At 34.8% G+C, this 17,764-nt stretch overlaps 1 protein-coding gene across 8 annotated transcripts in view; it reads left to right on the forward strand.

The window, feature by feature from the left end:
* rbm24a (RNA binding motif protein 24a) overlaps positions 1–17,764 on the forward strand; it is a 35,948-nt gene that overhangs the window by 10,810 nt on the left and 7,374 nt on the right. The window contains exons 4-5 of one of the 8 annotated variants that reach the window (XR_012394514.1): positions 1,567–1,668; positions 2,275–2,711. The exons of 1 other annotated variant lie outside the window; for it this stretch is intronic. Coding sequence is in view for 1 of the 7 variants with exons in the window: in XM_073930723.1 (XP_073786824.1) it covers positions 2,617–2,711 (95 nt within the window). In the remaining 6 variants the exon portion in view is untranslated. Of the gene's footprint in view, positions 1–1,566; positions 2,712–17,764 lie in introns of those variants that run through there. 6 more of the 8 variants (XR_012394516.1, XR_012394515.1, XR_012394513.1 and 3 more) reach the window with 6 other exon arrangements.

The following is a 17,764-nucleotide window of genomic DNA, read 5'->3' on the forward strand; positions in this document are numbered from 1 at the left end:
CTAGATGCAAGCGCGTACATGCACAATATTCGCCTTTTTATTAAAAAAAAAGGAAAAAATTTATGCAGTCAAACACGTGTTTTGATCACTAATATGCCGGTCAAAATGCTTTTTTAATGCAAAATTAATTTATACAGTTATTCCTTACGCCGAAAAAATAAAACTTGAATAATGATTTAAAAAAAAAAAAAACTTGAGTATGCCTGTAGGCTACTATAATAAAGAAAATCTTCTCTAAATGTAGAACTAAATACACTGATATGCATTGAAATACATGATGAATACTCTTTTGACGCATAAAAGTTTAAAGCTTGCAGCTCACAACAAATGTGTAAAGTTATCGCGTATAATAATTAACAAACCGTTACTGCTAATTTGATGTAATTTAGCTCGCATGGATAATTGAATATTAATCAGATGATGTCATTACGCTGCTGTGCCGTCAGCCAATCGCTGCATTGCTGATCATGATTTCGGGAATCGACAGATCTGTCCTTCACAACACACACAGCGATCTCAGATCAGTTCATCCAGACATTCTAATCTGATCCGCGAACTCGTTTGAAGAACAAAATTAGCCCGATAACAGATCCAGGATCTGCCGAATCATCTTATATCATTTAAGCGAGGTACGAAGAACAGACCCCTATCAATATTAATTATGTCAATGCTGAAACGATATATTGTGCAGTCCTATCGATAAGCAATTATTATTTTCGTTTTGAGATCATAGCAGCATAATAATGCAAATAGCCACAACCACTTTAAAACAGCCTACTTATCATACTTAAGGTCATTTAGATTATGTAATTTGATGTTATTACGTGAAATGTCATATTTTATATACTATTTAATGTCCTATAGTGTTGTCACAATACTGGAATTCAACACAAATCGATACTGCATTCATTTCCCGTGAACATTTGAGCACATTCTTAAACGCGCTGATTGGCCATTGTGTTCTGGTGCTCAACGGAATTGACTGTGATTGGCTGTGAAGGTCATCAGTGCACCAAACTCACCGCTGTTTACCAAGTGTAAAAACAAATACAGGGATGCTGGAGCGTTTTAAAGCCACGAAGATCAGCTGGTTTGTCTAAACGCTGACATACAAGTGATTCGCTGATCTTCACGGCTTTAAACGCTATTGTGTCCCTGTGTCTGTGGTTACACTCAGTAAACAGTGGTGAGTTTGGTGAACTGATGACCTTCACGGCCAATCACAGTCATTTATGTTGAGCCCTGATGAACACAATAGCCAATCAGCGCTGTTTAAGAACGCACTTAAATGTTAGCAGGAATAGGATGTTTTTAAATGATCAGTACCCCTATTGAACTTTGACACCGATAAGGTTGAACGTAAATGGCTTTGTAAATGTATATTGATTGCAATGGGCAAAATGATTGAAGTCATCTACAAGTCGATATATTGATTATTGTGACAGGCCTACCCTTAACTGTATGTGTGTATGTTTGTGCGTGTGTGTTTCAATGTGTGAGTAAGAAGATCTCCTCCACTGGACACTTTAGCCTGACTCAATGTTGTCTGTTTCTCTGGTCCGACAGGCTCGATTCGGGTTAAGATAACTGGTGGTTTGAGGAATAGCTGTGCGAGCTTTAGCTACAGTACCTGTAGACTCAAACACACACAAACGAGCTCGAAAAATGGTGATTACAGATATGCATGTATGTTGGTTTCGGTTTGGTTTGGACTTTCACTTTTAATAGTGCCTAGAGCTGTGTGTGCCTTTTTTTACCGTTATGAAGTGGTGTTGAATTGATAGCTTAACTGTGTGCTTTTTGTTTTGATTTAATGGAAAAAAAGGCTGGTTTGTGTTTATTGATTTGTTTTTTTTTTGGGGGTGCTGATTTTTCCGTGTTGTTGAGCAGTGATGACTTTGCCCACGGAGCGGAGTGTTTTTGTTTTGTTTTCTTCACGTTTGTTTTGCTGGAGCTTGTGTTTGGATTTATTTTCTCACTTTTTGTTGTGTTTTCTGGTGTCTTGTTGTTGGAGTGAGTGTTGTTTTTTTTTTTTTTTGTGTGCCGTTGTTGATCCCTCTTCACGCAAACCCGACTACAAACTTGCACGCTTCGGTTTTATTTTGCTCACTGATTGGGAGTATTGTCACACTCTCTCTCACACACACACACACACACACACACACACACACACACACACACACACACACACACACACACACACACTTTACCATTCTCCTCCATCTCCATTGTGTTTACCCCTCTCTCTCTCTCTCTCTCTTTCTGCAATTCAAGTGTATATTGTAGTGTACTCTTACCGGCCACTTTATTAGGTACACCTCACCTTACTAGTACCAGGTTGGACTCCTTTTTTGTCTTCAGAACTGCTTTAATCCTTCGTGGCAGAGATTCAACAAGCTACTGGAAATATTCCTCAGAGATTTTGCTCCATATTGACATGATAGCATCACACAGTTGCTGCAGATTTTTTCGGCTGCACATCCATGATGCCAATCTCCCGTTCCACCACATCCCAATGGTGCTCTATTGGATTGAGATCTGGTGACTGTTGAGGCCATTTAAGTACAGTGAACTCATTATCATGTTTAAGAAACCAGTGTGAGATGATTGAGCTTTATGACATGGTGTGTTATCCTGCTAGAAGAAGCCATCAGAAGACGGAGACACAGTGTGTTCATAAAGGGATGGACATGGTCAGCAGCAATACTCAGGTAGGTCGTGGCATTGACACAATGCTCAATTGGTACTAATGAGCCCAAAGTGTGCCAAAAAAATCTCCCTCATACTTGAGGATTGGTCCATGCTTTCATGTTGTTATTGCCAAATTCATCAACAAGGCATTTGCGCCCACAGAACTGCCGCTCACTGGATATTTCCTCTTTGTCGGAGCATTCTCTGTAAACCCTAGAGATGGTGCGTGAAAATCCCAGTAGATCAGCAGTTTCTAAAATGCTCAGACCAGCCCTTCTTTCACCAACAACCATGCCACGTTCAGTTAAATCCCCTTTCTTCTCCATTCTGATGCTCAGTTTGAACTGCAGCAGATTGTCTTGACCATGTCTACATGCCTAAATGCATTGAGTTGCTTCCATGTAATTGGCTGATTAGAAATTTGTGTTAACAAGCAGTTGGACAGGTGTACCTAATAAAGTGGCCATTAAGTGTAAATTTAAATATAGCCCAAATTTTACCAAGCCATAACCATAAACATACTGTACTACAACTTATAGAGGCAGATTAAAGAAAAAAAATAATAATAAAATTGAGAATAAAATAATGTGCAGTATGTACATTCAGATTTGTAATATGTCGACTAGTTTTCTGTCTCTCATTTGATTGGCATGATATACATATTGCCAAACATTCAAAGTTGATTTGATGAGTTGAGTTGAGTTGATTGGTGCAATAATGCGCAGGAGGTGTTTGGTGCAATTTATTGCTATTTTTAGACCAGCGCAACCCTAATTTTCATGTTTTGCGCAACGTTGTTTAAATAGCAAATCCATCACTTTTGCATCACTTTGGGGACTCCTCGGTGTGCTGGTCTATAAAGGAGGCATATTAAGGCATATTGCTGACACGTTTTTAAAAAATATTAATTTTTTTTATATATGGAATATTTCTTGGTCACTTTATTTTGGTGGTCTGCTTGTTGAATTTACGTTACATTGCATCTACATGCCAACTAATTCTCATTAGATTAATAGTAGACTGTTAAATTGGGGTTAGTTTAAGTTGACATGTACTTGCAAAGTGTCTTAAAGTCAGTAAAATGTCTCTTTAGCAGCAGTAACAGCAGATATTAAACAGACAGTCTACTAATACTCAAATGGATCATCAAAATAAAGTGTTACCCATTTTTTTTATTCAAATATATATATATATATATATATATATATATATATATATATATATATATATATATATATATATATATATATATATATATATAAATATATAAATATGTATGTATATATATAAATATGTATGTGTATATATATATATATATATATATATAAATATGTATGTATATATATATATATATAAATATGTATGTATATATATATATATATATATATATATATATATATATATATATATATGTATATATGTATATATATGTATATATGTATATGTATATATGTATGTATATATATATATATATATATATATATGTATGTATATATATATATATATATATATATATATATGTATATATATATATATATATATATATATATATATATATATGTATATATATATATGTATGTATATATATATATATATATATATATATATATATATGTATATATATATGTATATATATATATATATATGTATATATATATATATATATATATATATATATATATGTATATATATATATATATATATATATATATATATATATATATATATATATATATATATGTATGTATATATATATATATATATATATATATATATATATATATATATATATATGTATGTATATATATATATATATATATATATGTATATATATATATATATATGTATATATATATATATATATATATATATATATATATATATATATATATATATATATATATATATATATATATATATATATATATATATATATATATATATTCTTTTAACCTGTGAGCAATTATATAACATGATCCTTCAAAAATTTATATTCTGATTTGCTGCTCAGGAAAAAACAACAACATTTAATTCCCTAATAATAATAATAATAATAATAATAATAATAATAATAATGTATAATACCTTTTTCTTTCAATACACTTTTGAACAATAGCATATACAAAGAACAACAGACCCCAAAGGCGACTCCACAATCTACAGCAGCCCATCAGTGTGTCATTTATTCAGTGTCTGTGTGTGTGTGTGGAGGATTCCTCAGTGTGTGCGTATGCGAGTGGGTGCGTGTGTGAGTGAGTGATATGCATGCATGTGTTTGCAGTGTTGTGAGTCTCTGCTGTGACAAACAAATGTCTGGATGCCGCAGCCCCCTGAGCGAGCCTTCGTCACATGACCCCCGTAAAGCAAAACAAGCTTCACCATTGTTTCACACAAAGGCTGTAGTGCTGACACTGCAGTCGCATGAAGCTTAATTCTCTCTGTGTGTGTGTGTATGTGTGTGTGTTTCGCTGTCACACACTCGCTCTGGGGCTGGGCCGCTCCTGACATTTTGCTTGGAGATAAACTCAACATGTGCCACTGAGATGGCAACCATGCACAGTATTGAGCTGTGTTTATGTCAAATTAAAGCATCAAACTTCTTACTAGTTATACTTACTATTAAAGGTGACCTATAAGGCCCCTTTTACAAGCTGTAAAATACGTCTCTGATGTCTCTAGAGTGTGTGTAGTGAAGTTTCAGCTCAAAATACCACACAGATAATGTTTAATAACTCTCTGAAACTGACCCATTTATAGGCTTTGATCCTAATTGTGGCATAATGGTGACTGTCACTTTAAATTCAAATGAGTTTTTACTCTTTTAAAAAGAAGGCGGAGCTACAAATGCCCGTGTGTCAGCATAGTGGCAGATTCAAAAACGAGACTAACAGCATCAAACCTACTATTTAATATCAAAGAGAACCAATAATGCCCCTTTTTACAAGATGTAATACAAGTCTCTGTCCCTATAGAGCAGGGGTGTCAAACTCAATTCCTGGAGGGCCACAGCTCTGCACAGTTTAGTTCCAACCCTGCTCCAACACACTTACCTGTAGGTTTCAAACAAGCCTGAAGGACTCAATTAGTTTGATCAGGTGTGTTTAATTAGGGTTGGAACTAAACTGTGCAGAGCTGCGGCCCTTTTGGAACTGAGTTTGACACCTGTGCTATAGAGTGTGTAGTAAAGTTTCAGCTCAAAATAACACACAAATAATGCTTAATAACTCTGAAACTGACCCTTTTGATCCTAATTGTGGAATAATGGTGACTGTCACTTTAAATTCAAATGAGTTTGTACTCTTTTAAAAAGAAGGCGGAGCTACAAATGCCTGTGTGTCAGCATAGTGGCAGATTCAAAAACGAGACTAACAGCATCAAACCTATTATTAGGTATACTTAATATCAAAGAGAACCAATAATGCCCCTTTTTAAAAGATGTAATACAAGTCTCTGTCCCTATAGAGTGTGAAGTGAAGTTTCACCTCAAGATAGCACACAAATATTTGCTTAATAACTCTGAAGCTGACCCTTTTAGGCTTTGATCCTAATTGTGGCATTTTGGTGACTGTCGCTTTAAATTTAAATGAGATTGTGCTCTTTTTCAAAAGAAGGCGGAGCTATAGATGCCTGTGTGTTAGCATAGTGGCAGATTCAAACTCTTAAAAGCCGACAACTGCTTCTTACTCGGGGCTGTTGCATAATAGATCTCCTTTAAATATTAGGGCTCATGGCGCTCAACCTGTGGTCTGTGTGGGTCCTAACGCCCCAGTATAGTGAAGGGGACTCTATACTGCTCAGTGAGCGCCATCTTTCGGATGAGACGTTAAACCGAGGTCCTGACTCTCTGTGGTCGTTAAAAATCCCAGGATGTCCTTCGAAAAAGAGTAGGGGTTTCTTCTTCTTCTTCTTCTTCTTCTTCTTCTTCTTCTTCTTCTTATTATTATTATTATTATTATTATAAAAAAAGTTGAATTTTCATGAGCTATAATGAATAGAAAGCAGGCAGATGTTGTGTTGAGCAAATCTTAAGGTCAAAAACACTACAGTGTATTTTTTGTTAATATTTTCACAGCAAATCAACATAAGAAATCCAGTAAATATTGCCACAAATTGAGAAAAGTCACCACAAAATCACTCATATTAGGCTGAGAAAAAAAATCATGATTTTATTCATTTATTGGTTTTTATTTAATTACTTTTTAATTTTTTTTAGCAAAATCTAGGAGAGGTTGATCACCGAGCAAACAAAAAGATAGTATTTTAACAGGGACAGACTGGTGACGGCATTTGATTTTTGAACCACCACAACAACAGGCAAAGCATGTAAAAACAATCAAAAATACACGTTAAAATAACAAAGAAAAATGTTCCTGATATTTAACTATAAAATTCCCTGACATTCAGGGTGCACACACACTCAGGAATAAAGGTACGCGAGCTGTCACTGGGGTGGTACTTTTCAAAAGGTACACGTTTGTACTTAACCTCCTAAGGCTTAGTGGCCACATACTGTATACGTGGACGGCACATTTTAGCTCTTCTGTTTTATATTTTGTTTCAGACATACAGCGTCATCCTGCAACTGTTTTGCAGCATATGAAATGACCCAAACACTGTTTTAACTGTCCAAAATGGGCAAAAATTAGCTTTTACTGATAGTCAAAACATGTAAAAAAAAACGTGTGTGTGTTATTAATGCATTAAAAACTATTTCAGGAAAAACTGCTGTGTTCAAGGCAGAAACAGAGTTTTTCGTTCTATTACACAAAGGTGACTTTATTGTGTGTTATGTAAATTCGGACCACGAGTCCACATATATGGACATAAATTTTCTCTATAGGTACAGTTGAAGTCAGAATTATTAGCCCCCCTAAATTATTAGACCGCTTGTTTATTTTTTCCACAATTTCTGTTTTACAGAGAGAAGATTTTTTTCAACACATTTCTAATCATAATAATTTTAATAACTCATTTCTAATAACTGATTTATTTTATCTTTGCCATGATGACTAAATAATATTAGACTAGATATTGTTCAAGACTCTTCTATACAGCTTACAGTGACATTTAAAAGGCTTAACTAGGTTAATTAAGTTAACTAGGCAGGTTAGGGTAATTAGGCAAGTTATTGTATAATGATGGTTTGTTCTGTAGATTATTGAGACAAAAATATAGCTTAAAGGGGCAAATAATTTCGTCCCTAAAATGGTTCATAAAAAATTCAAAACTGCTTTTATTCTAGCCGAAATAAAACAAATAAGACTTTCTCCAGAAGAAAAAATATTATCAGACATACTGTTAAAATGTCCTTGCTCTGTTAAACATCATTTGGAAAATATTTTAAAAAGATGAAAAAAAATCGAAGGGGGCTAATAAATCTGACTTTAACTGTACATCATGTCAAAAGATGATACTTGGGTTTTATTGTAGTTAGGTTCCAATAAGCCCAAATAGCAAAGAGAAATAAAAAGTGCATTTAAAATAACAGTTTGGTCCTTAAGAGGATATAGGGTTCATATTGGTACATCAAAAGTATTTATTAGTACCAAAATGTTTTTAAGAGGAACACTTTTGTACCTTTTAGGTACTAATATAAGTAATAATAAGTACAAATGTGCACCTTTTGAAAAGGTACCACCCCAGTGACAGCTCTCATATCTTTATTTCTGAGAGTGTAGGCCAGGGGTGTCTAAACTCGGTCCTGGAGGGCCGGTGTCCTGCAGATTTTAGCCTCAACACACCTGCAAAGATGTTTCTAGAAAGCCTAGTAAGAGCTTGACTAGCTAGCCCAGATGTGTCTGATTGGGGTTGAAACTAAACTTTGCAGGACACCGGCCCTCCAGGACCGAGTTTGGGCACCCCTGCACTAGGCTCTCCAAACCATGCCCAGGCGCGTTTCTCTGTTCATTTGACAAATGTGAGTGCTCTGAAACTGAATCGTAGCCTTGTTGGAAGAGGTGTAGCCAGAGCGCGGTTCACTTGGGCTTTAGCGTGGTATGCTTAAAGTGTGGGTGCAGAGAGCACCTGAGACCGAAACTGAAGACGCAATGTCATTTTTAAGGGACTGTTTCATATGGATTAATTAATCATTCTTTTGTCATAGTTTATTAAAGACGCAAACCCCTCACTGCACGACAGCTGCACCTTCTGCAAACCTCCTAATTTCTGCAGCACGAGGACTATTATGATCATTTATGAGCATCAGAAGTGCTGGATCTGTTCCGCAAAATATTTGACTGTGTCACGGCATCCCAAACCATAAAAAATAATACAAAACAATATAACTAAAGCAATGTCTGCTGTGCTGAGCGAGAGCGCTTCTCTTCTGTTAAACTGAACAGTTGCATCAGTGATGACTGAAGCATGCTCTGGTTCAGAAAGCAAAATGCTGAGGGGGAGAGGAACAAGCACGCTTCGTCATGGTTTAAGGCAACTGCACCTAGTGCGAGTACATCCTCAATGTCTGAAACTGATCTTTTAAAAGATTCCAGAAATCTCTATGATCGTGGGAACCCTGAGGGCACCACAATATTGGGAAATGTTTATTTATATGTAGACAACTTCACCAGATAAATTGAATCGCTCTATTTGATTGTTGTCAATTGATTAGGATTTTGGATCGTAATCTGCATTTAATATATAATTTTTCTTTCCATTTAAATTTTTTATTTATTTTGTATTTGTCGAAGACAAAAAAAACATGCCGTAGACAATCAGCATATAGTAAAGAGCGTAGATAAACATGTAATAACAATATACAGGCTGTTAAATAATAGTATTATTATAGTGCCAGCAATAATAACAATGGTCAATGAAAAGGAAAAACTGAAGAGTAATGACAAGGACATACTAAAACAAATGAAAATAATTAAATAATTTAAAAAAATGTATATGTATATGTGTGTATATATATATATATATATATATATATATATATATATATATATATATATATATATATATATATATATATATATACACACACATAAATAAATACACGTAAAACAAATTTCCACACCAAAAAAGGGGATAAGCCAAATCTGTAATTGGGGTTATGTAAGGGCAAAATTAAGGAAGTTATAAATAAATAAATAGAAGAATGGTAATAGACAAATGGTAATGGGTATTCAAAATAGTGCTGAAAAAGGTCTACGACAAAAAAGGAAAGTTATTAGAAGCCCAAACAGGGAACCTTAAATTACTATAAAAAGGAAATAAAGATAAAATTAATAAAAAAGGAAAATAAATAAATAAAAATATATAGAATAATTAAATCACAAGCATAGACGCAGAAGCATGCAGAAGGACTTTTAATTTGTCAGTAACCTGGGTCAAGCACTTCTGGTGAACTGTATGCCATTACCAAACCAGTGCATTTAAGGTCTGTTTCTTTAAAAACCAACAATCCTAAATGATATACGCTATAAAGTGGGTCTCAGATTGTACAGGAAGCACTGCATTAAATTACATTTAAAATATCTTTAAAATATCAACATTTATTTTACTCCAGTATTTCCAATGGCATTTCTGCACTTGCCAGCTGATCCTGGGCGCGCACTGGAAACTGGTTTTCATCTCGGTTTACGCTTCAACAACTAAATGAATGCTATTTAACTGATTATATTTTAATTACATTACAGCATCTGTGCTGTAAAAGGAACCGTATAAAATGGAAAAGTCACATTAACCGTTCACCTGAAGCTTATCAGTATGGGAAGAAACGCTAGTTGTGGGTATGCACTACAGAGCAAACATGCAAATGAAATGAGCAGTGCTTTATATTAGTCTGTGGAGTCTAATAGTTTTCAGGTAAATAAATAAAATAACAAGTAATGTGAAATAACACCAGTGCTCATCATTCAAGTATTTCAATTAACTGTTAAAGCTACAGACTCTCTTGAAATGCTCACATAGTGACAGGCCCTAAAAATGCATGCCAATGATAAGCTTTCTATTATGGTTAAACTTTGGTGTAGAACTGTATAATAATAAGAAAAGTGAATGAGATTTGATCAATTGATTTGATATTAGTATATTAGGTCAGGGGTTCCCAAACTTTTCAGCCCGCGACCCCCAAAATGACAACGCCAGTGACTCGCGACCCCTCAATATCCTATGAGGTGGTTATAAATACAGAAATCTTGCATGCAATGGTGCACACACACACCAATAGACCCAAGTCTATTCTTCGTTGAATTGTTTTTATGTATGTCAGTGCTGTAAATGGGCCAGAAAGTTTAACCTGGTGTTATAAAATCAATCTGCTGCATCTGACGCTATTGCTGTAATATGATGTACCCCAGGGGTCGCAATCCAATAGAACTATAAGCTCCTATAGTAACTGTATAGTAACTATAAATGACTATTTCTTTTCTCTTCAGTAAGTTATGAATAGAATATGGTAAATCTTATAGTGCAATAAAAATAAATAGATTTTTGGAAGTCACCAGGCGACCCCTCTTCATAGTCCTGCAACCCCCACTTTGAGAACCACTGTATTAGGCCATTAATTTTAATACCCTGAATTGTTTAATTTAGTTGACTTTTATTTTAATGTATGCTATTTATTCTGTTTATCATTTTCTTTTCTCTTTATTCTTTAGTCTCCATATTTCAGACTGTTTGTTAATCAGTTGAATCCCTTATTTTCACATGCCAATGTTGATCATTATGGCCAACCATAATTTTGACTCCACATTGCAGATCTGGCAATGTGGTTATTGCAGATGTGTATATTTCAATATCGATGCTAAAAATATATTTGGTAGCCTTAATAAATATGACCTTAAAGGTTGTTTAGGAGCCAAATGCAACCAAAAGGTAGTCAGATTAGGACTTGGTCAGGTTTGAAATGTGCAGAGTCATGCTTATTCTGCAGCTTTCCTCAGTAGAGTTTCTCATTAGCTCAGCATTAAAGGGACAGTTCACCCAGAAATGTCCCATTTTCCTACTTAACACATTTAAAGGGACAGTTCACCCAGCCATGTGTTATGTGGGATGATTGCATATTTAGGGGGGCAGTTCACTCGGAATTGTGTTATGTGGCATAATGGCATTTTTAAAGAGGCAGTTCACCCCTAAAATTTTCTCCCCTGTTGAACACAAATACTGAAGAATGGCAGAAAAAAACAGCCATTGATTTCTGTAGTATTTTCTATTTTTGCTATGGAGGTCAAGGGCTGCTTTTTCAAACATTGTTTCGTATGTTGTGCTTAGTGTTCAATGAAGGAAAGTGAAGGAGTTTTCATTTTTGAGTGCACTGTCCCTTTAAATATGCCATTATCACATATAATACTGTTTAAAACCAAGCTAACCAGGAGATGGTGACGATGCACTTCTTGGCATGTTGTTTGTTAAACTTAAATCTAGTTTTTGTTACCTTAATATAATGGTTGAACAGCTGAGATCTTCTAAATGTGTGGTTCAAAAGTCTATTTATTTACATACGAAGCTTAAAGGGATCTTATTAGGGCTGCACTTTATTAGAAAAATCTGACATTGAGATGTTTTGCCGCGACAATATGAATATAATTTCAGCGAATGATTTAAATAGCTTTATTTGGAAAGATCGACAGGGAAGATCAAGTCTGTTTCTTTGCAATGCATCTGCATAAATTATAATGAATTACTAGCACAAATTCAAGTATTCAAGTACAGAAATTGAACAATCAAATGCAAAATAACATGGTCATCATTGTATAAATAAAAAAACAAAAAAATATAATAATAATAATAATATCTTTATTTTTTAGCTTTTAATAAATCATATAATCCTGCGGTGTGGCTATTGTGGATGCACACATTGCGATATCGATGCTCAAATAATGTATTGTTCAGATCCTATTATTCCCCTTTTTCAATATATTTGATATTTCAGCTGCAGTTTTATCCCTAATTGTTTATTTACTATGGTGTAAATGCCCCTATTTGGGTGGATGCAAAAACCTTGTTTTTGTGTCTCTTTAAATGCAAATGAGCTGCTGTTCTCCGCCTCTTTACAAAAGAGGGCGGAGCTATTACAGCCTGTGCCTCAGAAACTTATACAATGACATACAACCTTATTTTTTGTGTCTCTTTAGATGCAAATTATCTGCTGTTTGGGGTGGAGCTTTTACAGCCTGTGCCTCAGATACTCCCAACAACAACAACAAACAAAACCATGTTTTTGTCTCTTTAAATGCAAATTAGCAGCTGTTCCCCGCCTCCTTTACAAAAAAGGGTGGAGCCTTTGCAGCCTGTGCCTCAGATACTCCAACAACAACAACAAACGAAACCTTGTTTTTGTGTTTCATTAAATGCAAATGAGCTTCTGTTTGGGGCGGAGCTTTTACAGCCTGTGCCTCAGATACTCCCAACAACAACAGACAAAACCTTGTTTTGTGTCTCTTTAGATGCAAATTAGCAGCTGTTCCCTGCCTCTTTTACAAAAGAGGGCGGAGCCTTTACAGCCTGTGCCTCAGATACTCCAACAACAAGCGAAACCTTGCTTTTGTGTCTCATTAAATGCAAATGAGCTTCTGTTCGGGGTGGAGCTTTTACAGCCTGTGCCTCAGATACTCCAACAACAACAGACAAAACCATGTTTTAGTGTCTCTTTAAATGCAAATTATCTGCTGTTCAGAGCGGAGCGTTTACAGCATGTGCCTCAGATATTCCAACAACAAACAAAACCTTATTTTTGTTTCTCTTTAGATGCAAATTAGCAGCTGTTCGGGGCGGAGCTTTTACAGTCTGGGCCTCAGATACTCAGACAACGCACAACCTTGTTTTTGTGTCTCTTTAAATGCAAATGAGCTGCTGTTCGGGGCGGAGCTTTTACAGTCTGGGCCTCAGATACTCAGACAACGCACAACCTTGTTTTTGTGTCTCTTTAAATGCAAATGAGCTGCTGTTCCCCACCCTCTTTACAAAAGAGGGCCGAGCTTTTACAGCCTCTGCCTCAGACACTCAGACAACGACAGACAAAATCTTGTTTTGCGTCTCCTTAAATGCAAATTAGCTGCGGTTCCCCGCCTCCTTTACAAAAGAGGGCGGAGCCTTTACAGCCTGTGCTTCAGAAACTCTAACAAAAACAAACAAAAACTTTGTCTTGAATTTCAAACTGTTAGTTTAAATTTGTGATATTTTATTTTTTTATATTTAATGCAGATAAACAAGTGAGTTTCAATCTATAACATATAACAATAAATACATTTATTCATTTAGCAGATGCATTTATCCAGAGAGATTTAAAAATGAAGAATATGTCAACTAAATTTATACAAACTGTCAATTACATTTAATCAAATCACATGTGCATCAGCACACTACTAAGCCAAACTGACCAGGATTAAGAGATTTATATAGATTTTTGAACACCATAATAATCATAACAATCATCAGAACCTGACTGTTTTCAATAGTAAATATTTTTCATTTCTCAATTCACTCTGCCTTCTAGACCTCTTTAAAAACACAGTGATTGGATGCCCAGTGTTTCCCTCAAGTCCTCACCAGACAGATAAATGTGTAAAAGGTGAAGGCGTCTTGCGTTTATAAAACAGCACTCCAGTGTGGAATGACGGAGCAAGCTGAAAATAGCGTCCAGCCCCGGCCGTCAGTCACACTCAAGCAGACTGATCTGGAGTCAGCTGCACTTTATTTAACACAAAAGTGGTTGCACAAGGTTTCTGTCACTCGCTACTGCTTGGAAAAGTTCATTCAGTGGTATGAATCCTAATGTGCTGATAATAACAGTCCAGCTTCACGTCAGACTATGTGGACTAGAATATTATGTTTCTTTTTTATTTAAAGAAGGCCATGGTTCAGATTAATTCAGTTCAAGTGTGTTTGTATAGCGCTTTTCACAATAAGTGTTGCTTTACAGACGGTGCACATTATTGCTTTACAAGAAGTGCTTAAATGAGAAAAGTGCTTTATTAATTAAGCAGGTCAATAATCGACTGTGTTTGGGGATGTTTTGTGGTGCCTGTTCCAGATGACTGTGATTTATTTATTATTTTTCTCCCAGTTTGAAGCCTACCGTGTGTTTTTACTGTTATTTTACGTATGGGAGCGTCTATATTAACACAATCTGTCACCTCAGGCTGGCAAGGCATCTATGAAAGATCTCATAGGAGCACACCTTTGCCCTTTGACCTGAGTGAGAAAAAGGAAAGTTTTGTTTCATCCCTCATGTTTGATGGCATTATGCGAGTGGTTGTGAGGTGATGTTGGTCATCTGTACTGTACTGCCGCCTCTGTTATGCTTATTTTTGTTCATTTGGGGCTGAGGTTTTGGAGGTTTGATTGATATGATGGTGTGCTACAAATAGGGTTGCCAGGTCAGAACAATTCTCTCACTTTTTTCAGTCATAAACGCGTATAGTCTACTCAAATATATCAATACTTTCATTAGAAGTCTTGTCATTCATTGGTTACCTGTTCATTTTCGATTTGACTTTAAAATCTTAATGTTAACATTCAAAGCCATCCACAATTTCGCCCCTCCATATTTGTCCGCCCTCATCCACATTTCTGTTCCTTCTCGCACCCTGCAATCTTCTTCCTCCCTCCACTTGTCTGTTCCCTCTTCTCGCCTTTCAACAATGGGCAACAGAGCATTCAGCCGCTCTGCTCCGCGGCTTTGGAACTCATTACCACCTGCCATCAGAAACATTGACTCCCTTACATTGTTCAAATCAAAACTCAAAACCCACTTATTTAAGATGGCTTTAATACTTAATTTTATTTGCACTATTGCTGTGTATATTTTATTATTTCTCTTGTTGTTATTATTCTTGTTGATTGTACGGTGTCCTTGAGTTGCTAGAAAGGCGCCTTTAAATAAAATTTATTTATTATTATTATTATTATTATTATTATTATTATTATTATTATTGTCAAATATAGTTGCATTGCCTTGCTTACTCAGTGATTTAAAGGGACAGTTCACCCAAAAAATTTTCTTGTCATTTATAAATATAAGTTATCCATAAATGTGGGTTTGAGGGGATTTTCCCCATTTATTATGCTTTTGAATTGCATTACAGAAATATTGATCATTCCTGTAATGACTTGCAATGTTAAAACTTTAGAAAAAAAGTGACTTTTATTGATATTTTTAATACTTTTGATGTGAAATATTGTCTGTGTTTGTGCTTTTATGGTATAAAAACCCGGTATTAAACGGAAACTGCTTTTTTTCTGTCTTCTTATGGGCTTAATCCTACATATATGTATTATTTCTTATGCAATATATTGTTTCAAATGACTAAAATGTCAATAAAAGTCTACACTGTTGACTTTTGATGTCAAAAATTAATCTGAATTGCATTATGGAACCTAGACTTCTGCTCAAAGCAAAGAATAAACAAACAGGCAACACCCTTGAATCACAAAATATGGAAATAATGAATTATTTTTAAGTGATTCTGAACATTTATCAATTTCCTTCTTCTGTTGATCACCAAACAAGATTTTCTGAATAATGTTGGGGAAAAAAGCAGCCATTGGCATCCATAGTAGGAATAATATTTTTCTTTAGTAAATTACTTTGTTCAGTAGAAGAAAGAAACTCAAGTTTGTTAGTTAGGGCTGAGTAAATGGATGAGAGGGTTTTATTGATTTAATGGTGTGCTACAAATAGGGTTGCCATGTTAGAACAGTTTTTGTTTTCTTTAGCCAAGATTCTTCAGTGTATCTTCTTTTTTGGGTTGCCAGGTTAGAATAAAAAGATAATATTTTCGTGCTGTTTTAACAATATTTTTCAGCATGTCTTTCTTTTTGTTCAACAGCAAAAGAAACAAATGTTAAGGATTAGGAAATGACAGAGTTTTGGAGGTTTTATTAATTTAATGGTACAAACAGGGTTGCCAGGTTAGAACAATTTTTTCAGCAACATTCTTCAGGATATCTTTAGTTGTTCAACAGCAGAAATAAACTCTGGTTTAGAAGTTAAGGATGAGTAAGTGACAGACTTTTAGAGGTTTTATTGATATCCTCCTTGGGCTTGAGTGGCCACATACGTGGACAATACATTTTAACTATTAAGTGGCTATTTAAAACACTTTGAATGTTTTATATTTTGTCAAAGACATGCAGTGTCATCCTTCAACTGGTTTGCAGCATATGAAATGTCCCAAACCCTATTTTTAACTGTCCAAAATGGGCAAAAAATTTTGTTTTTACTCTCTGATAGTCAAAGCAAGTAAAAAAAAAAATTCTATGTTAAATATGCATTGCAAAACAGTCAGGAAAAAAGTGTTTCATGTAAATTCAGACCACGAGTCCACATAAATGGACATAATTTTTCTCTAAAAGTGCATCATATCAAAAGATGATACTTAGATTTTTATTCTATTTAGGTTCCAATAAGCCCAAATAGCAAAGAGAAATAAAAAAATGCATGTAAAAAAAACACACCTTGGGCCTTAAGGCGATATAATGGTGTGCTGCAAGTAGGGTTGCCAGGTTAGAACTATTCTTTTTTTGGAAACATTTTTCAGTATATTTTCCTTTTTGCTCAACAGCAACAACAAAAACTCAAGTTTGGATGAGTAAATGACAGATTTGAGAGGTTTTGTTGATATAATGGTGTGCTGGAAATAGAGTTGCAAGGTTGGAACGATTCTTTTTTTGGCAACATTTTTCAGTGTATCTTCCTTTGTTCAACAGAATAAAGACACACAAGTTTGGAAGTTAAAAATGAGTAAATTACATAATTTTAGAGATTTTATTGATTTAATATTGCGCTACAAATAGGGTTGCCAGGTGAGAACAGTTTTTTTTCTTTAGCCAACATTTGTTAGTGTATCTTCCTTTTTGGGTTGCCAGGTTGGAATTAGAATAATTCTTTCTTTTTTTTTTCTTGTTGTTTTGGCAACAATCTTTAGTATCTTCCTTTTTGTTCAACAGTGAAAAGAAAGACAAGTTTAGAAGGATGAGTAAATGACAGAATTATGGAGCTTTTATTAACATAATGGTGTGTCACAATTAAGGATGCCAGGTTAACTTTTATTTTTCGTTTCTTTAGCCAACATTTTTCAGTGTATCTTCATTTTTGGGTTGCCAGGTTAGAATTAGTAAAATGTGT

The sequence above is a fragment of the Danio rerio genome, chromosome 19 (assembly GCF_049306965.1).
Source record: "Danio rerio strain Tuebingen ecotype United States chromosome 19, GRCz12tu, whole genome shotgun sequence".
NCBI lineage: Eukaryota > Metazoa > Chordata > Actinopteri > Cypriniformes > Danionidae > Danio > Danio rerio.